The following is a 21,731-nucleotide window of genomic DNA, read 5'->3' as shown; positions in this document are numbered from 1 at the left end:
GCTTTTTCACTTAATGTGTCGGATCTCAAATCAGTTGCCTTTGCTGCCAGGCGGTGATGAAAATTTGTTGATGACAACAGCTGAACATCTCTGCAGTTTGGATTATACATTCATGGATTTGTGTGCTCGGGGAGGTTTTTATCCTCTTTTAAAGATCCTCCTCCAGCTCTCCATCCTGGCCGCGCCCCAGGTCCAAGCCGTGGCAGGCGCTCACTGTCCATCAGAGCCGGCAGGGCATCGGACTAAACTGGATGATCCTTCAAAAATCAGTCATTTGAATTCTGTTTATTGGTGTCAGCTGAAGACGGTGTTTTTTTTTTCTTCTTCTCTGCAGACTTTGAGCCTCCAGTATCATCCCACAAGAAGCTGGACCTCACCAAAGAGAACCTGAATACTTTGTTGGGCCAAGAATCTTTCAAACAGAAGACCCCTTCAACCTTTAGCAGGGGCAGTGCCCAGACCACTGGAGGCCAGGGGCCAGGTAAGAGAAATAATATACAACGACTGAATAGCTGAAATAGAGACTCGAGAAAGAATTAAATCCAGTTGTTTTTTTTAGTTTGGAGTGATTCGAAGTTAAGAAGAAAACATGCACAGGGAGAGGGATGAGTCATGTTGTGTGGTTGTAGTTTTCAGCCTTGAAAAATATGTTTGTCCTCAGAGAGTGGTGACATGCTCAGATCTGGCATAGCAACGAGAGGAAAAGATAATTAAATGTCTTCGCTGTTGAACTAATTCTGGCCATGTTAGTAATACAGAAGGGGATTAGGCACCCTTGTTGAGGAGAGAGGTCACAAAGAGCTGCCAACTCTGCACACACTTAAGTGAAAACTGGGAGCAGAGTGGGAAATGAGAAGAAGAGATTTGTGAGATGAGTAAATGGTCTTGTCTTCAGCATTATTGCACATGACATTTTGTCGAAGTTGAGAATGTCCTTGAACTGTTTCTCTTCACTGGATAGTGGATCTGTGGGAGGGAAGACTGCAAGACAGTGAAATGTCAGCAGTTGCTCACAGCTTTCGGGTGTAGCAAAGTCAAGTTTAAGGTCAAATTATTAAGCTCTGATTCATCGTGTTGTTAAAAGTTAAACATTCCTCTTTTGGGAAGTGAAATCCCCCCCCAAAAAACACAGCTTATTTTTAAGCTAATGACCTGGTGTTTCCCAACACTCATGTCGTCTTTCCCTGTGCTTGCTTCTGAAATCTCAGACAGCTAACAGAACCGCAGTGTGATCATATTTTCCAGTGCCGTGACTGATCATTGCGTGTCGAAGTAAATGTCTGCCAGAGACGGGGCACAGAGAAGCCTCGGCATGGCCGTGTTTCCTCTCTGCTGCCTTTCCCCTCGTGTAGCAGAAAATCAACCGTATAGCTCAGCACAAAGGTGTGCTGTAAAGTTCACCTCTGTCAACACACTCAGCAGCTGCACAGTTATAAGAGGTAGAAAACAGCAACAAGGAAAAGGAAGGCTGTAGTGACTATAGATATCTGTATGTACTCCAGGTTAGCAATACATTTAATAGCGTCTGTAAAGTGCGAACTCTCCACCTGATTCAGCAAAGTTTCCACTTATTTTTTATAAAGGTCAGCATTAAACAAATAATGACGCCATAACTCTTATTCTCCAATGAGAAAAAAAAATGTGTGAAATACCTGACTTATCTTTGGTTTTCTAGTGAAAATTGGCTCCAGTGATCCCAGGAGTCGCCTGAGGGATATTTCTCGTGAAGTTGCCCAGAGAGCAGGAGAGGTGCGGGGGATGAATCCATCCAGAAGAGAGCCTGATAGGAGTGGTCAACGGAGGCAGGAGTCACGCTACAGAGGTTTGTTGTTCATTGCGTGTGGATCTATAGAAGCGGACTGCCGATGCAGCGGCGCACGTACACGTGAGAACTGCCAGGCGCTATGATACAAAAGGCTAGCCCTCCACTTCCCTGGCCCTTATGTAAGCGCCAGGGAGCAATGTGTCAGAAAGGGGATTAAGTGCTGACGTCTGCTGAGGCCTGCCTTGATCCCCCTCACCCATAGTGAGATCCCCTCTTTGTGCTCTACATTGATATTAACAAACAAATGCAGCAGAAACAAAGCACATCAACACAAACAGTGAGGAATGCTGCATGATTCAGTCTAAAGGGGGGGAATTTAATTCCAAAATTCACATTTGTGCAACTTTTTCCTTCCAAATTGAGTTTGTGTGTTCTTATCACTACTGTTACTGGTGAGTTAATTTAATACTCCCTTGCTACATGATTGCTTTCAATTAAGTATCAGTGTGGGGATTAAGGAGCGCAAGTGTAACACACACCAAATCCACCATGTGAGCAGCAGCAGGCTGTGTTAGCACAAAGCTCACATCCCATTATGAGCGAATGCAGTAAGCTAAAAGAGGCTAGTGTCATGGCTGTGATTAATGGGAAGGCTGGGGGTGACACTACAGTTAATGTAAGTAGTATAAATTTACTGCAGCACGGCTCATGCCCAGGCTAGCACTTTGCTAAAAAGTGTTCTTCAGAGACACTCAAGAAAAGCTCGGGCAACTTTGCTGCGTCTTATTATTTAACTGTGAGAGAAGCGCTCAGATTGATTTGGACTCGGTGCCACTCTCCCAAAAATGATCCACAGCCTTGTGTACTGTAGACAACAGTGGGCTGGCAGCAGAAACTCCTCTAAACACACCGGTATCTTACAGATATATATATATATATATGAGGAAAAATGTAGACAGCCACTTTTGAAGTGATTTAACCGTGGGACACAGTCAGCAAAATCCAAAGCAATAGGGACTCGATCTCCTGCAGGCTTATTTCCCAGGACTGACAGTTATATGTAGTATTAAATTTACTTTTTGTACCCTCAAACATGGCGTTAAAAGAAATCAGGTTTTCCCCATCATTCAGATGATGACTTCCATACTAAGTATGCACTCACATTTCCTCCCCCTTGCTGCTACAGTTTCCTTGCAATACTAAGCACAGATGTCTAGTTTTTCTTTAGATATGAAAACAAAAATATCAGTGCTCTATAGAAATGTGTGTACGCATTTACTGCACGGTTTTACGTGAATGGACTAAATTTCCTGAACGATGTCTCATGTTTTGAAAGTGCCCGTTGAGTCTGGACGTGCTTTCGAAGTAGTCAGATCTGTGGCACATCGTTTGCTGGAATGTAACCTGTCCATTTGAAAAACACGTATGTAGCTATTAATAACAAAAAGAAAAAGAACACGGTGATATGTTGTGTCATCAATATCTGCATGGGTGTGTGTGCATGAGCTGGCTACCCTCTGTGCACACAACAGCGGCTGTAATTTACACCTTCCTGTCATGTGTAGACATAAATGTCAGGAACTCGGCTGTCGTCATGCCCTTCCCTCACTTTCTGCCCAGCTTGCTGTGTTCTTTTTCTCAGCTTTGTTTCCTGGTGTTGATGTGTCAGTTTTTGGCCTCTGCAACATTATTCATAGCACAGTCTTTGGGCGTCTCGTGTAGCAGAAAACACATTACTGTCATAATAAATGCAGTGGAAAATCTTGGAAGTGGTTGTATTTTGCTAAATTACTTGGTTATGGTTGATGCATTGTTGTAGAATTGTATCCATCAACCTAAAGTATCTTTTCAGAATATGCTTTACTGTTGAAGTTCTCAAAGGTTAAGCTCTCATAAATCCTTTATCACCCAGATTCAGGTCAGGACAAGACCTACTCCCGGTCTGCTTCCCCTCCAGGGAATGGCTTCAAACATCACATGGAGACTCGGCTGTACAGCAGCCAAGGAAAAGGTCCCACTCGGACTGAGAGAATGCCGCAGCTTGGTGGCCGGTCCTTCCATGAACCGCCTCACTCCCACTCGAGAGTCCAAGTGCTGCCCAGTGTGCCCACTACCAATAGTGGTCATCACAGCCGGAGAATAGAGCAGCTGTCCAACGGATATGACACCGACAGCAGCCAAGACTCCAGAGGGCGTTCCGGAAGTGGAGGGAACAGCCACAGCAGGGCCAGTCGCCCGTGGAAGCCCATGCGCGAGGCTCTAAACGTGGACAGTGTTTTGAGCGGCGCCGGTGGTGGAAATTCAGTAAGTCAGGATCGGCGGCAGCACAGCCCGCGAAGAAGACCCAGCAGTCAGTCGCCCTCTCGTGACCGGGAGCGAGACAGAGATTATGTGTGGGGAGGCCGGGAAGAACGGAAACCCAAGAGCCTAATGACCATCTACGAGGATGAGCAGAGGCACGAAACTGGTGGCAGCCGAAGCTCTTTGGACTCAGATGGCCGGGGGGGCCACAGTGACAAGGACAGATCAAAGGGCTCGGCAACTCTTAAAGTGCGCAGCGACAACTGGAAGATCCAAAGAACCGAATCTGGATATGAGAGTAGTGACAGACTAAGCAATGGCTCGGCAAATCTCGACTCACCTGTTGTAGAGAACCTTTCTTCCAAGGACCTCCAGCCCATACCCGAGCTGCATCTGATGAGGTAAAGTACACAGTTGGATTTACATTTTTCTCAGCCAAGTGCACAAAGGCTTGGCACTTCGAAGTGCGATACAGAAATAGCTCGCCACAATATGAGCTATGTGATGCCAGCGTCGGAAAGCTGCTTTGTCATCCCATGGCCTAGTCATCTGAGGACCTAAGTCTCAAAAGTGCTGCCATTTCTAAATAATTAAACATTACAAACAAACTGTTCTAAGAATAGCAAGACCCATTTAACATAAATGCTCACAAGGCAGATACGCAAACCTTATTATGCTGGGCTGTCATTTGTTGGCTTTGTAGTGCAGGTCTTGTTTGGAGATAATGATCCCAACTAGCTGACAACTCCTGTAGTCAGTGGGGAGAGCCAGCAGATAGCTGACTTCCTCTACCGCTACTGCATTATTCAGGCCTGTCAGTAAAGTGCCTCTTTAATTATTAGTATTTCAACACATGGTTAAGATGGGTCAAGGACTTGTGTTTTATACTGAAAATGTATGAAATTTCTGGTTTTACTTTGACAAGTGTCCTGTTATTCTGCCTTATAGACCATAGGAGCAGACATGCTTTCTTAGTTAAATATCAGTAACCTACATAAACATTTGTCTTCACAGTCTTATTTACACATTTGAATTTGTATCATTTATACCACAGTACCTCTTTTTTTCAGTGGCAGATATAAATATCATGTTCTGGAGTATCTCGTGGCGTTCCTCAACACATGAATGATTCATTTTGTATTTTAGGGATCACTTCCCTCCGCCAAGAAGTGACGATTTGAAGGCTGACATGTTGCACTCTACATTTCCCACCGGTGAGTAGCTGTGAAAACAAAAACACTGACACTGGCATTATCTTGCCATTATTTCCAAAGATGGAAAATGTATGGAAGCGTCAGTCTTTCACAAAGACTTGGCCCTGACATTGAAGAAATTTCCTCTGCTCAATGGACTTCCGTGTGTTGTAACGACCTGAAACATTAAGATAGTCCCCAGCGATTTCCTTGATTTATTGTTCCATCAGTAGTGTTAAGGTCGCAGTCTGATTGAAGGGATACTGTATGGAAATAAGTGTGCTGTGGTTCCCGACTGCCTGGCCTTGACCTTTTTTCCTGAGTAAAGTTATGTTATGCAGCACGCAGCAAAGGAAGACACAACCCACAGAGTACAGACTTTCTAACATGACGCTGTATTTTTGTGTGTTTTTAATTGGGGTTTCTTCCTCAAACAGCAAATGCAACTACAAAGGGAAAATTGTGAGGAAAAAAAAGGAAAGGACCTCCAGGTCCTTATTAACTATTAACTGCAGTGGGAAGCATAATGAGTTTTAGTTTCCTCCTTTAAAAGTCATGTTACAAAGCTGCAATATTTTATTTTAATCTTCTAGACAGGATTGAGAGAGATAAGATGACGTGAATAGTGCGAGAGGGCTTGTCACCTAGAAACCCTTCACATTCTTCATCTAGCACAAGCTTGCCGATGTCCACAGAGAAAGGGAGGGAAATATCTTTTAAATGAACTAATATTTTGAAAAATGCCTTGCTAATTCCCTCAACGGGAGTAAGGCAGAGTTAATCCTGAATTAAAGAGGAAGACGAGTGGGCTTGTAGGGGCCACCCAGCTGTGCCCAGCCATGCAGAAAATGCCAGGACCGGACCTGTCAGAAGGTGGTACTCAAACATGACTCAAATAAAAAGCCTTTTTATATATATATATATATACATATATATAGCAGTGCAGATATTTCAAGTTCCCAGAGAAACGGCAGCTGTGGTTTTATCAGTCTTTAAAATTATTCAGAGTTAAATATAGCTTTAACACAAGTGTGTTGGGGAAACAGAAGCAGTGCTGCTCTTGTTATTGGCCTCTGAGCATCAGCTCAAGTGATTCCTGTGAAATGAATTCCTGGCAAAGAGGCAAACACTTCTCTGGTTATTTTTTCACTGCTGCAACGTCTTTTAGAGTTTAACTTTTATATTCCTTTAAAATATTTCCTTTTAAAAATAAAACACTTATTTACTCACTCAGGCTGTTTGCCCCCTAGTGCCTTTAAGGAGTTATGACCATTCCTACAGATTTCACACTGACCAGCTTCTATTGCTTGCTTCCTCTTTAATTTGTTTAATAAATGTTCTCCTCATGTGTATTTAAAAATGCATCCACAGCTGTATTTCCAATTAATGAATTGAATTAATGCCTTGAAATGCTGAATAGTTAATTGTCGATCCTAAACATGCCTAAAACTCTCAGAGGGCTTTTGAGGACCAGTAGCGATTTTAAAATCAGTACGGGATATTTATGCCCTGCTGCCTGCAAATTGTATTGACAAGCTGCAGTAAATGTGTCCAGAGTCAATTTGGCCTGAGTTCAGCTGTGGTAGTCTGGCGTCAGCTGCAGTTTCAGTGAAGCCTGAGCAGATTCCAGTAGTCCATTAAAGTCCAAAATCCTTTCTGAAAGCCCAATCGTGTGGGCGGGACGTTATGAGGAGCACAGTGGAGAATGTTTTTTAAACCACAGACATTCATACTTGTGATGGTTGTGGCATTAGAAAGGGGACTTTAAGTCCACATCTGGGCCCTTTTTTTTAATCACCTTGATCACAAAACTTTGATCTGGTGTAAAAGGTCATGGAGATGCTGGATTTCCAGACACTGCTATCACACCTTTACGTTTTCTTGATTGGCTCCCGCAGATGTCATCCAGAGTCTATAGAAACACGCCTGAAACACTCTTTGATGTTTGTTTCATGACCAGATCAACAAGAGTTTTGACCGCAATTACTGTCTTACAATAGGATACAATGGCCTGTGCAGATCTTGCGTTAACTCGGGTTATAACCATATGCAGCATAATCTCCAGCAATGAAGGGAAATAAAGACACCAGTGATTGAGGAAATACGTAACTTAACCGCACACGTCTCCTTACATCAGCAATTAACCACATGCTGATACATTATTTAATGACAAAATCATGATCGTGTACTCATTAAATACTTTTATTTGTTAATCCTTGATTAGATTTATTTGTTATTTAGTTAGATAACAGCTACAAGGATAGACTGTTTTTATAGGCTCCCATACTAATGAACAGACATCACTCTGTGCTTTTTCCTTTACGGGCAATCATTTAACTCCACTCAGGACGCATTGCGTTCACACTACCGAAAAAAAAACGCGGACACATGCAACCCAGACCAACTCCAAATGTAGTCAGAGATCAGATATCTCAAATGCGATCTCACTGTGTCCTGGGCTTATTCACACCTGTCTTCTACACGATCGGATTACCCAGATCGGATCTTAATTCAAGGTCTGCACAGGTCCTTAGCGTTTTGACTGCTATTATGCCACTCGGCTTATCTGGCCTATTGATGCCACTTGATAAGCCAGTGAATGATGTGATAATAAGAAGTGTTGATGCCATAGGATGGACACACATTTATATTGTGGCCTTACTGCTGCCTTTTTTGGCTTCTGGACACGAGCAGATCAAATTTAAACTTTTCTTTTCTGCGCAAAGTTGCCGAGGTCCTTATGACAAGCTGAGCTGCAAACGAACTCGCAATTCTGACTGATGTTCAAGAATTTTAAAAACCCCAGACGGCAGAACACAGAACTTCAAATCTTGACTTGACAGCCTGAGAAACTGAAATGTGTCGAGTTCTTATTTATTTATTTAGTTCATTTTGTCTCATCAACAGAACTTCAAAGGGAAATTTTGCATGTTCAAATTCTCAAAACCCAGTTATGGCCCGCATAAAGGCACATTTATTATTTCCTGTGGGAGTGTCACACTTTGGCAGCGAGGGTAATTGAAATTATGTGAGATGACTTCTGGTCCCCTCATTTAAATGTCCTTGATAGTGAATAACAGGAGTCCCCAAACGCTCGTCTGTCCTCAACTTTAACAGAGTAATTCGTAACGCTAGAAGGGTTCCAGAGACAGGTCTGAGTTTTATACATGAGGACAGTAAGTGCACGCTTCTTAGTAAATCAGGCAACTATAACACTCACAAAAACATGTATAAAATTTCTTTAATCCTGTTTAATAACTTATGCTTTCCAGTTAATATAGGAATATCGGGGAAAATGTTATAGTACTTGCCGTGGTTTAGATTGAATGCAGCTGAGGCGCAACCTAATCCATGCAATCACAGTACATGGAAGGTTTCCCAGCCAAGTGCAGTAGGCCATGTAAACAGCAGGACACTAAGAGTACATCTGTTTTGCTGGCATGCACAGCTTTAGCAGTAATACCAAAATTCCAGTGAAATTTGTATTCTCTGGATATCAGCCAGATCCTGAAGGACTGGTTTATATTAAGTTTAGATAATGATTTCATGGCAGTAGTCTGAAAAACTTTTGACTTAAACACAGACAGTCTTCCAAGCTAACAGTGCAGGTACCCTGCCCGAGCTGCTTCCCCCTCCGAGCTTTCCCTCGGCAAACGTGCACGTGACCATAAAGACCTGGGGGGGATTTTCTAAGGAGAAAGCATTGTAGGCTGCGTCCCTTTTTGTTTTTGAGAATGATATTGTTACAGCTGCTTGCCAACATTGCAGATCAGCGGCATCAAATAGTGAATTGCCACATGGACTTAGCAGCTTAAAAATGCAATAGTGTTGTAGAGGGGATCTAAAGTCTGGAGTCCGACCCTGGCGTAATTGCATGCCAGCACAAAGGATTTAGCCGCTAATGCTTTGAGAGAACGCATGAGGGGGGAAAAAAAGAGGGTATGCTGACACATCACAGATGGTCCTCAGACGCTCACTCTCTTCCTTGTCCTGTTAGTCAGCTGTTGTCTGTCTCAGGCCTTGTAAATCACACCCACACCCTGCTAACTTGGCAAACCTCCACGGCAGCCCCCACGCAGGGACCTGTTTCTATACATACATTTGATGGGTGAAATCAGCCGTTATCACTAAACTGAGCAGTATAATTTAGTTACATCTCATTAGGACGTAATTGCCCTTAATAGTTTAATGGAATGCTTCTCTCTTTTCTCTTTCTCTTCATTAGTTGTAAAACTAAGCTTCTGAACCAGTTGGAGTTCATTCAGGGTCCTGGTTTTATTAGGACTGTTAGCTCAAAGCTAACAGGGCCTGGATATGAACCCAAATTCCCTTTGAGGGGCCACGTACTTTGGCTGGCTCAGACAGTCAGACTGGTACACAGGGGGCCTGAGGGTTCTCTGCCAGACAAGCTGCTTTGATACTTCCTCTCCCAGCACCAGGCACCGGGCCTCACCATGACCCCTGTTAGATAACATGCCTTTGTTGGAGAGACACTGGAAAAAAATATATTGTAGCCATGTTCCACTAGAAACCCGAGACAGATGTTACCTGGCTCTGTTTTCGACCATCTGGTAGTGATGACCATGGTTTACAAATTACTCACGAGATTCCATTTTTGTCCAGATGAGCAAGGAAGAAAATCTCCAGATCTACAAGACTCCGACATCCTCTCTAGTCAACACTTAAAAAGGTAAAAAACAAAAAAAAAATGAATAAAAATGTATGCAGTCAGCAAAACGTTGCAGCTGAGTTGTCTCAAGTTCAAGTAAAAAAACAAACTGTGTTTGTGTTTTTGCTCTGTGACAGAAGAAGAGCTTTCCGATACACACCAGGGATCTTGGAAAAGAACAATGGCCTGGACAGTGAACAAGAGGAAAATGTGGACACCAGCCCTGTGAGCCCCGTGCCTCCTTACTTAGCAAAGACCAGCAGCTCTGAGTGGAACAGCTCAGATGACCTTGCTGGACATTTCTCTGAGCAAGAAGAGACTGGAACTACCCATATAGACTCTTTCTCGCACAACTACCCCTCACCTCTATCCTACAAGACTTTTGGCAACAACCACAATGACCCATCTGGCGTCCGCTCCCTACCACGAGAGGTGCCGGCACGGTTGAGCCCCCGCAATGAACCCAAAAATGGCTTCTCCCCCCTGTCGCACACCGCCCTTCGGCGGTGGATCGAGACACCTGCCGAGCACAGGCTTTCATCCGATGCCAGCTCCAAGTCGGGATCATCAGACCAGGACAGGAATGATCTGTCGGCCAGCGAGAGCGACGAGCGGTTACCCAGTCCAATGCCCCAACACAGCGACGGTACAGACTCCCCGTCTTCGACAGATATGGTTCTTCCCACCACTTACTTTTCTGTGGATAACTGTATGACAGACACTTACCGGGCCAAATATCACAAGAGGCCTGCCTTGTACATGAAAGCAGAGGACCATACGTCATCAGGGGAGAGTGATGTCGAAGGCAGGGGGCTCCCTTTGACAGATGTCAAGCCACTAGAGCCTTCCAAACACAAACCAGAATCAGGTATCCAACAGCGCAATCCACTTTTTTAAACACTATATGTACATTTCATTTTTAAAAATGCTTTATTTATTCTCCAACTGTTGTTTTGCAGGTTATAAGACTACTGCAAAGTGGAACCCAGTAACTCCTAAAGGACTCGATGAGCATGGTTTCCTGTGATTTATCGTATCAATCAACTTTGAATGACGACTGGACGCCACAAGGGATTGTTATGCACTATGAATGCTACACAGTTTGATTCCTTCTAATTGCAGTGTGTATTTTCTCATGAACTAGTCATAGCAGAAAGTTGGACATGAAACTGGATGCCAAAGAGATTGTTTGAAAAAAAAATAAAAAAGGAATGGCAGGGGTCTTTAATTAGCAGTCTGGCTACTAAAAGCTTTGAATGGTCTATTTGCACAGTAGAAAGGTACTAAAAGAATTATGCCTGAAACATTAAGCTGGACTTCTGGAGCTCAAATACAAAGGGTAGTGTTGGTAAAGAATGTGTCACATAAAGCCACTTTAACACACGAGAAATAAAGAGATTTATTTCACATGAAGAGGAAAATGGTTTCCTCCAGTTCTCACACATCTTGTGGAATGCTTTTATTTGTTGAACTACTCCCATTTCAGTGTTAACGAGGTGTTGGCCCCAAACCTGTCTGCGTTTGACATAATATACCTGCAAGAGATTCCCGTTTAAGACGTGGGTTTTGGTTGTTTTTGAAGCGTAATCATGGGCACACTTTTGGCACGATTTAAAAATGGATCCCACGGATCCGTATGTATATGAACCTCCAGGACACCCACATTGGTTTTTGGCTGATGAGATGTCTTTGCACAATCATTAAGGTGAGAAAGCTAACAAACTTACACGGGGTTAAATAACCAGCATAGGTTTTTTTTTCCTTCTATCTCTGCCTCTGTCAAACCTTCTCTCGACGAGATCTGATATACCAAAATAACTCTGACAACCAGCGAGGGTGTCCGGGGCTTGCGAGCTGAAGGGTATTGATTGATTGCCTGTTCAGCAGGAAAGTTTGGCACGTCCCGATCTCCTCATCTGCACATATCCTGTCATCTTAACATATTTACTGCGTTTATAATGTCTATGCACTGTGTTTCTGGTTTATTGTTCTGTTTTTTTTTTTTCTTTTCACACTCGTTACAGTTATATTATTTCTGTCTTTAGACGAGTCAGTTTCTCAGTTTTCTGTCAGCTGTTTCATAGAAAATAGTTCCTCTTGGATGCAAGTCTGCCCATGTGGGACATGGACAGTTTAATAGTGTCATCTGCGGGGGGGGGCGTTATTAAAAGTATGTTGTACCTTTCACTAGTTTACTATTGTCGGTTCGGATGTCTTATATATGCAGCAGACTCATGCACAGTGCCTTTTGTATTTTCTATGTCGAGGCAAGATTGAATTGGAGCCATGATTTGTACAATTCTTTGATTTTAAAGAATTTTTACATTTAATTTTATTTTTATTGATTAACAATTGTTAAATAAACAATTTTGTTTAACCGTATCTGTTTCTCACTTTGTTTGATCAAATCTAATCTTAAATCTTCATTATTTCAGAAGAAATTATTTATTCACGTTAACAGCCCTTGGTGGTGTTTTGACTGTTTAGCTTGACTAAAACGGGGTTGTCAAAATAATAAAACCTCCTTTGTGTTTAATTCGATGCAACGTAACAGCACCACAAACTACATCCTCCAAAATGATCGTACAGCTGAATTGCCGCCTTTCTTGCACTGTTACACCATAACCTTTACAAAGCTAGGATTTAGTGCAGCACTGTTATATTAGAATGCATTAGTTTTTACTAATGTACCTAATGAACTGGCAAATGAGTGTATGCTGTCTATAGAAACAAACATGCAGATCATTGCAGTTGCAAGGAAATGTAGTGTTTTGCTGCCACCTGCAGTCATGTCGACTGGTTGCACCTCACCTGTGCAGTTTTTTTTTGTTTTTTTTCTATTTGGACATATTTGGAGCATATTTGGAGCTTTGTAGCCTTTAGAAAACCAGTAATCAGTGAGGCTAACCAGGAAGAAAAGGCTTCAATTTGCTAGAGAGCATAAAGATTGGACTCTGGAGCAATGGAAGAAGGTCATGTGGTCTGATGAGTCCAGATTTACCCTGTTCCAGAGTGATGGGGGCGTCAGGGTAAGAAGAGAGACAGATGAAGTGATGCACCCATCATGCCTAGCGTCTACTGTACAAGCCTGTGGGGGCAGTGCTATGATCTGGGGTTGCTGCAGTTGCTCAGGTCTAGGTTCAGCAACATAATGTGTGCAAAGAATGAATGACCAGGTTCTTCCATCAATGGATTTTTTCTTCCCTGATGGCACGAGCGTATTTTAAGATGACAAAGCCAGGATTCATGGGGCTTAAATTGAGAAAGATTGGTTCAGAGAGCATGAGACATCATTTTCACTCATGGATTGGCCACCACAGAGTCCAGACCTTAACCTCATTGAGAATCTTTGGGATGTGCAGGAGAAGGCTTTGTGCAGTGGTCAGACTCTCCCATCATCAATACAAGATCTTGATGATAAATTAATGCAACACTGGATGTAAATAAATCTTGTGACATTGCAGAAGCTTATTGAAACAATGCCACAGCCTGTAATCAAGGCTAAAGGCGGTGCAACGAAATATTAGTGTATTCCTGCTCATTAACAGGTTATTAAAGTACCATTCATTGGACGAAGAACAGGAACAAAGCAAAGTCTTCTAATTGCAGGTGAAGTGTAAGTATCAGGTGTCAGGTGTGCACTAGCTGCAGATGTTCCTCGTTCCTCAAACCTAAACCAGTCATTTAGAATGAAGAAGTCAGTTATCTGAGTGGTGAAATCTACTTGGATATTTTAACACAACACTCTTTCATTACCCACATCAGAAATAAAATAAAGTTGAAGATTATTTACCCAGGGATGGGAGGTTATGACAGGACAGCATGCCTGACGGATTCAGTAGCAGTAACAGTTCCACTTCCCTTTGTAGTGTCATGGGAGCGCAACTGATTTACAGAGTCTTATCAGTGATTTGAAGCAACCTGACCTGTCTGATCTCTTTGTTATCGTGACAATTCAGAACAATAAATACACAAACATCCAGTACTTATTCCATCCTCAAGAGGGAAGTAGAGGACTTTGCAACCAAAATACAAGCTCTTGATTCACGTCATTCTGCACTGTAACTTTTACTTTATTTCACTTTCTAGCTCTCGCTGCACAGTTCTCTAGATCTGCTTATTAAATTTTGTTTTTATTATTATTATTATTATTATTAACGCATGACGCTTGGCATGTTGGCTTTTCTGTAGACTTCAGTATTTTCATTGTGCAGCACACTGACCTTCACATGTCAGAATGCCAACAATGAAAGCTGCTCACATAGGAATTTCAGGATTTTACTGACTTCTCATCAGAACCATCAATACCTAAAAACTCAGGAAACTGCAAAACAAATATAAAAAATTGCTACCAAAATAAGTAATAGGTAATTAATCAGATGCTCCCCATAAACTATCTGTTTCTTGTGGAAAGACAATTATGAAGGATTTGGTAAATGACGGCCTCAGACCAGAAAGGAATTCTGCTGTTGTTCACTGCAGGACAGAAAGGGAGACTGCATACCGTGCAATGTATTCAGAGAATCCTGAATATGTTCTGCCATTCATCGCTCCTGCTCCTCCTTGCATGGACTGTCTATCACGGGTTTTGGTATGCTTGAATTTTAGCTGTCTTCTGGTGTATGTGTGTGTCTCCACCATCCGTCAGAGCGGGACTCGGCCTGTCAGTGTGGGCTCCTCCTCTGCAGCTGCCGTACTTCATTAGGGGCCATCAGCTGAGCTCAGTGCTCCACTGTCAGTAGAGTCAGTCTTGGGTTTTCTCTATTCTCCTCTCTTTGCACTCTCTCTCTCTCTCTCTCACACACACACACACACACTTTTCTCTTGCAAACAGTCCCTCGAACTCACTCACATTCTTCATCCTCATTCAGATTTTTCACTCCGTCAACTTACCTCAGTCTTGCCCTTCTTGCTAAATTTTCCCCAGCGCCTTCTCTCCTCCCTATACTCCCTATTGTTTCACCAGACTTCCTCTGTTTGGGGTTTTCTTGAATTTTATTTCCTTCTCAAGTCAACACGGTCAGCTCGTTGGGGGAAAGTTTCCTTCAGAAACAGTTCCCTTATCCCTCATCTAGCCATGAGAAAATTGAAATGTTTCATGCTGTGCCACAGAAATAATTGTTTTCCATGCGAGCTCAGATGCTTCCTTCAAATGTCAGGTAAATCTTGCAAATGTACGTGCAAATGGTTGCATCTCATCAGTGATGAGATGTGACCAGAAGGGGCAGATATTGCAGATGCCCCATTTATAGCCATATGTGATGAAACTGAATGTGCTTTAATTCATTTGGTACTCTGTGTAAGTACAAAATATTACATATTTATAATATGCAACAGTATGTGGGGTGTGTGGTCACTGTGCGAATTACCCCACCATATTTGGGGGGTACTGCTCCTTCACTTCTATGACCATCATGGTCTACTACTGTATCAACCCCCACCATGATCGCAAAAACACATCCAAGGTCTAAACATGCGACAAATTGATCATCAGTATCTCATTATTGCTATTATAGATCCAAAGAGATCTGTTTGATCAACTTCCAAAAGTTAGAATAGTTGAATACACTGAAATACTATTCTAACGAGTATAATACTGCCTATTTCATGAAATCTTGATTTGGTTCATTTTTAGATAGGCTATCATTAGACCTGGAGGTAAGGCAGAACTTTCTCATATGCTGGGATAAACTGAAACCAATTTTCTATTATATCTATTACATTTCTATTATATTTTCTATGGTGGTAGTTAGTGTCAGTAAATCAACACGTAAAAAAAAAGATATTAAATAATAGAAATAGAAAAAATAGAAAACTATACTAACCAATTAAAAACAAATTCAAATACTAGCATGGTATTCAGCTGCTCTTGGCTCTGGCTGAGATTGTAATTTTATGTAGGCTTAGCTACATCAGTACTTCTAATAACAAACAACACAGGACATGTGTCAAATTCATTTCTCAGGGCACAATTGATTCATAATGAAATGAGAATGGAAACCTATAGAGTTTTTACCTGCCTACCTCACCATACAGCTATAAGCTAAGCTTGCTTGAAATAGAGACTTAGCTTGCTAACTAACGTTGGTAATTAACGTTCTTCTAACGTCGGAGTGCACTTTACTAGCCAAGACGTGACATGAGCTATGAAAGAACAAAACACTTTAATAAATGTAAAATCACGCGTTTTCAACAAGCCAAACTTCTGCTGGCAACTTACATTTACCCATGCACATCAGGCTCAGCAGTGAAATCAACCAACTGCAGGAATTTACCCGGCGTTTTTATCGCGTTTTATGATACCTACCTCCTGCACTTGAGAAAGTTGCGGCATCTGCGTCGGAAGCTTATAACGCCACAGAGGTGAAAAATGGTATGGTCCAAAACGGGGGTTCCGAAATAGCAACATTAAAATATCCCTACAGTGAAAATGGGAGTTAACTTGTAGGCTATTGTTATTTTTATTATTATTATTTTCACAACATCAGAAAAAATTACTTGACCCCCCCCAAAAGTGATATTTCTGTCTCTTTGGGGGGTACTGGGTCTTCAATGGGGGATACAGTACCCCCCAGTACCGCCCGTAATTCGAACTATGTGTGTGGTGTTTATATGTACTGAAGTCAGTTTAAGGGACTTGGATTGCAAGCTTGGATTTGACGTGCGGTTCAAATTTTGAGACGTTCACTTGCCATTGTTATTTTGAACACCGCAGTTTAAACGAACTTAAATGCATGCAACTTGCAAGACGTCAAAATCAGAACAACCTTTAGCAATTGGTGTGTGTAAAGCCGCTATATAGGGTGCTGTTGCGTTTTTAACAGTCACAAAGCAACTGTTTTTGAGGTGGGTTATCTCTGTTTTTTCAGATTTTTTTTCCAAATCTGTAAAATAGAATTTTACGAGCCGTCCTTGAAAGTAGCTTAAGAAAGCAGCTGAGGGGGGCGCAGGCGTCAGGTGATTAGAAACACCTGTTGACCACAGGACAGTCAGGATGGAGACGCTTGTAAATTAAATGTCCAAAAACTGGACGTTTAATAACGTGTGTGCAATTATTCGAAGCCATTAGTGGATAGGCATAAAATAATTTGAACGTTTATAGCGCAGTGGAGGTAACCAGAAATGCGTTTTTAACATAAATTCAGTTATTAGCTAACAATTAAGCTACCGAGGTTCACCTGCACTTTGGTTGGAGAAAAAAGTTCTTCTAAACAAATGCTCACCACTGAAATGGAAAACGACATTCCCAAGATATCTGGAAACATCCCGACAGCTCATCTTTTGGTGAGTAATGTTGTTTTTGTGAGCTCATGAGACAAACTATAAATAACTAGCTTAGTGAGGTACTAACCAGTTCCGTACTAAACTAGTAATTTGCTAGTTTATCATAATTTGCTAGCCCTGACCAACTGCAGCAACCCCAGTATTGCTGGGACTGTCCTGAGGAGTCAGTATAAGTTGTCTTTGCTTTCTTGTGGGTATAAATGTGCAGTTTGTGTGGTCATGTTTAGTTTGCAGCACAAACTTTACTTTCCTAAACTGTCTCAAGTCATTTTCCATACAGAACACTCAACATTAACATATACAAACATATACAACATATATAAACTACAACATAGTTTATAGCTCCAAATATTAATACACAATGAGTCCTATTTTTTACCAAGGTTAACGTTTTGTAGTAGTGTTAAGTATTTTATAATTTAGGCAAGGCAACATAATCTAAACAACTTTATTTTTGGAGCCCATTTCAGTTATTAATGTAAAAACACATCCTGTAACTGATTATAATGAGGAGCTTTCTGGAAATACTGGCACAAGTATCTCAAAATTATGACTTAGATTCTCTTAATTCCCATTTTTTTCCATGAAATAATTATTCTGAGAAAGTTCCTGATTCTGTTGACTGACAGGATTAGTTAAAATCACTTTGGCAGAAACGTAGGGTTCCGTTGCACTGCCTCTAAAATTATTTTTGCGTACTGACAGTGAAGTTTTCTCGTAAGAAGGATCTCATGTCATTTCTCTAGTTGGAGCCATCTTCTCTCCTTTCTCTTCCTTTAAAGTTATGTACATTAGTGAAAATGTGACATACCTGAAAGACTTTTGTGTTTAATTCAATCCAGTTTAACAGCACCAACACAATGATCACACAGTTCTTATGCTCCTTCATTATAAAACAGTCACAAAGGGAAATTTTGTGCAGGACTGTTATATTAGAATACATAAGTGTGGCAAGAGAGTGTAGGTTGTCACCTAACAAATCAGAAAATACAGTAGGCTATAACAGAACAACAGACAATGCAGATGTGCGTCACGTCATATTTAATTGGCGTAGCTTTGAAGTCATCTTTCTCGCTCTTTTTTCTGTTAAAATGCCTCTGCTCCTTCCCCCCTTGTGTATTTCTTGCTTCCTCTTCTTGCATATCTGGTGGGAGGGAGTAAGATGTAACATGTATAAACTCTGAAATGAGGAGAGGGATATATCTGTGCGCACTTTAACTTTGTTGGTAAATGATGCTGCAAGTGTACCGCAGTTAACGCGGGCCCATGAATCAGATTCAGATTTATTGCCACACGTATGCTCGCAAAGACACGTAATTTGTCGTCTCGTTTGGTGCAGTGAACACGGTAGGAAATGAGAAAGTTCAGTTTTAAAAGTCTGACTGTAGTCTGACTGTTTTAATGCATATACTTTATCTTTTTCTGAACAAACAAGATGTCTCTAGGCTGTTTCTGTCGGGGGGGGGGGGGCAACAGCATTTGTAAAGTAATGAATTTTCAGCTTTAAACTGCAAGTTTATGATTTTTAGTGTTGACCAGATCTCCGACTGTGAGGGATATGTTTTCACTGTGTTCATGTACAAATGGGACTGACAAAGCAGTTTGAGTTGATTAATGTTTGTCAACCATTTCACTTTGTCATAGGTTTTATATATTGTTTATTTAGTCCCTTTTTAACTCAAAGCACCTTATTACTTACTACGGTCATTTCCACTCTTTTCTCCAGTGCATTTTCTTTCTCCAGGTTTCATCTGTATAAGTAGTTTTCCCAGATTTTTCCCGTCTTGTCTGAACTTCTTCTTCAGCAGACCCCTGTGTGCCCAGTTGTGCACATGCGTGTTTACACACAGACATCCCACACACAGCCCCGCGGGCTTCTGTTCTTGTTGTCATCCTGACAAGCAGCAGGAACAGGATTACGGGTAGAGGCCCTCTTACTTGGGGCAGAAGAAAGTGTGAAATCTGATTGCTTTGGCAGATTTAAAAAAAAATAGGACCTTGTGAGGTCAGTGGAATCCTAAATACAAACAGGCTGAAGAAATATAGTGGTTGGGTGTAGTCTGTTCCGGGGATTTTCCGAATTTTCAGACTTGAGAGGGTGGCCTAATAGAGGATGGAGAGTAGAGGATGCTGGCTGCATAGGTGGAAATAGCTGCCTTCCCCTTGCATATCTGTGGTTTGGCTGAAACAGTTTTCTTAAATTGCTCAAGGATGTTTTTGTGATACTAAAATATGTATTATATATATATATATTATAAAACTTAAATTATGCATGCAAGGGTCGCAGGTTAAATATATGACACATGGGATGTGTTCATTGACATTATCATAATTTATCACTAGGGGGCATTAAAGTATTGTGTTTCAGGCAGCGGCCAAAACACCATTTGCCAGTCCTCTGCTTTCACTTATGAACCTCCTACACTTTCTTGCCTGAAACAGAATCACTATAATGATTGCATGGTTTGGAGAAACAAGACTTAGAGGGAAGAGTTGTGTTTTGGGATGAGAAGAAAAAAAAAAAAAAAAAAAAAAAACAGACATAGCAGAGTCTTTTATTCTGGAAGTGCTGGAGTGGAGGAGGCGTGCCACACCAGCATGGTACGCGTTAAAATTAGTCACATAATGCCAATCTCACATCTTATTGAAAGGCTTTAGAAGGATATAAACACAGGTGGGGTGGTTTTGATGGTTGATGGCACCTTATTTGTGGGTTGATGTTCCTTCCTTTCTGTTTTTCTTGTTTTTTTCTGTCTTCTCCTTCTGTTTGTTATTCACAGATATCTCCTGATATTTTGTTTGACATTTATGTAAATTTCCAGCCAAAATAGTGTTCTGCGCTGACATCATGTTGCTGTTTGTCTGCACTAGTTTTTGTTGCCTTCTCCCGACACGCTGTTTGTTTCTCCAGACCCTGCAACAAATGCTGTCGGCTTTCCTCACCTGCAACAAATCAATATCATGCAAGGAGGAAGCTTAGACTCTTTAACATGCCGAAAGCTATTACAAGGATTAGAATGGCGGAAAAATGTACAGCGCAACAGAGAGACAACATCGAACTTGACACGTGTCTTTTCCTTAATAAGTACTTGCCGTTAACTTTCTCTCCCTCTGACTTTTGAGTTTTTAATTGCAATTTGGAAATTCTAATCCTTTCTTCAGCTGAGAAAACATTTTTTGTGCCTTCCATAATCTTCCTGCTTTGCACAGAGGCCACGCTGATTGCATGTTATTGCTTTGACCCCAGCCGTTTTTTTTTTTTTGAAAACTCATTTAGAAAACTGTTCACATCCTTTTTGACTCTAATCGCTAAGCCTGCAGAGTTGTTAACATTAAACATATTTGTACAAAAATGACATCAGCTGTCACATCATGCTGAGAATATATTTGTTATGTGTGTTGAAGATGTTTTTGTTAAGGTAGGCGTTGAGACTGAATTTCTCTTTGATTAGTTGTTCGGACCACATGCTGTGACAACTTTTTTCCCTCCAGTTTTGGAGAATACTTATCTATCTCTCTCAGATATCATCATCGATTGCTGCAAAGAGAAATTAATACATCATTCAAACATCATTTTAAATCTTCCTTGATATCAGCCACAGATATGTCCATTAAGTCTTTGTGTTTTAACTCACACTACTGCCATTTGATTTAGTAATTCTAAAATGTAAGCCTGTGTAGGAGGCACTCAGCAATTGCCCATCTTAGGGTATAAAGGAAAGCATTATAATTATAATTTGGTACTTGGTTCTTGCAAAATACATTTCCTATTTGCCAAAAAATATAAAACATCTCTTGGTTTATTTGTGCCAGACGTTTATTGACCATCTTTTACTACGTAAACCATTGCACATTTTATATGTCCAGTGGGCATTATTGCAGTATTGTTTTCCAAGTAGCTGTATTTCGGTATTTTTGAGCACTGGTGCCTTTTAAGTATTAAAAAATTACTTGTAAGAATATAGCCTGCAAAATTACTCATACACGCACCAGTGGCTCGAACACTGTCCTCAATTCTTATTGCCTGAGTTGCTGCGGTAAACACAGGTTCAAGTAGAAGCTTGCTGGATAGAGGACTCAGTAGATTGTGCCTGAGAGCAGAAATGGGGCGTGACGCATTGTATCCTGGTACATTTAGGAGCGTTGCTTTTGCCGTCTCCCTGGAAACCATTACCGCACTGCCACTTGCAGGCAGTCAGCCTGTCACGGATTCAGGTGGAAACACAAGCATCTTCATGTGAAAAGGCAATGCAGAGTAGAAATGTAAAGGGGGGGGAGTGGGAGTGCAAATGGCTCTGAAGACTGCAGGCTTAAAAGTGTTGATAACCGTGGATTAGCTCTGCCTTCTCCCTCAAGCAGCTTTAACTGTGTGGTCTCTGCCTCTTCCACCTTTTTGTCTGTACACTGTACACAAATGCATCTATGCACAAGATAGGGCGCTGTATATCTTATGCGTCCAACGTTGAACACGAGGTCAAAGAGGTAATCTACCTTCTAGTCATTTAAAATATCCTCCGTT

General features: G+C 41.5%; 1 protein-coding gene across 3 annotated transcripts in view; it reads left to right on the top strand.

Moving 5' to 3' along the window:
- usp53a (ubiquitin specific peptidase 53a) overlaps positions 1–12,304 on the top strand; it is a 29,123-nt gene extending 16,819 nt beyond the window's left edge. For 2 of the 3 annotated variants that reach the window (XM_084561459.1, XM_084561458.1), the window contains exons 11-17: positions 335–481; positions 1,676–1,822; positions 3,678–4,467; positions 5,213–5,280; positions 9,883–9,949; positions 10,066–10,796; positions 10,888–12,304. In XM_084561459.1, coding sequence (XP_084417585.1) covers positions 335–481; positions 1,676–1,822; positions 3,678–4,467; positions 5,213–5,280; positions 9,883–9,949; positions 10,066–10,796; positions 10,888–10,955 — 2,018 coding nt within the window. In that variant the 3' untranslated portion in view covers positions 10,956–12,304. The remainder of the gene's footprint in view (positions 1–334; positions 482–1,675; positions 1,823–3,677; positions 4,468–5,212; positions 5,281–9,882; positions 9,950–10,065; positions 10,797–10,887) is intronic. The other variant, XM_084561460.1, reaches the window with a different exon arrangement.
- The last annotated feature ends 9,427 nt before the right edge of the window (positions 12,305–21,731 follow it).

The sequence above is a fragment of the Chelon labrosus genome (genome assembly GCF_963514085.1).
Source record: "Chelon labrosus genome assembly, chromosome: 1".
Classification (NCBI taxonomy): Eukaryota; Metazoa; Chordata; class Actinopteri; order Mugiliformes; family Mugilidae; genus Chelon; species Chelon labrosus.
Note: the sequence above shows the minus strand (reverse complement) of the source record. Positions and strands in the feature narration are given on the sequence as shown.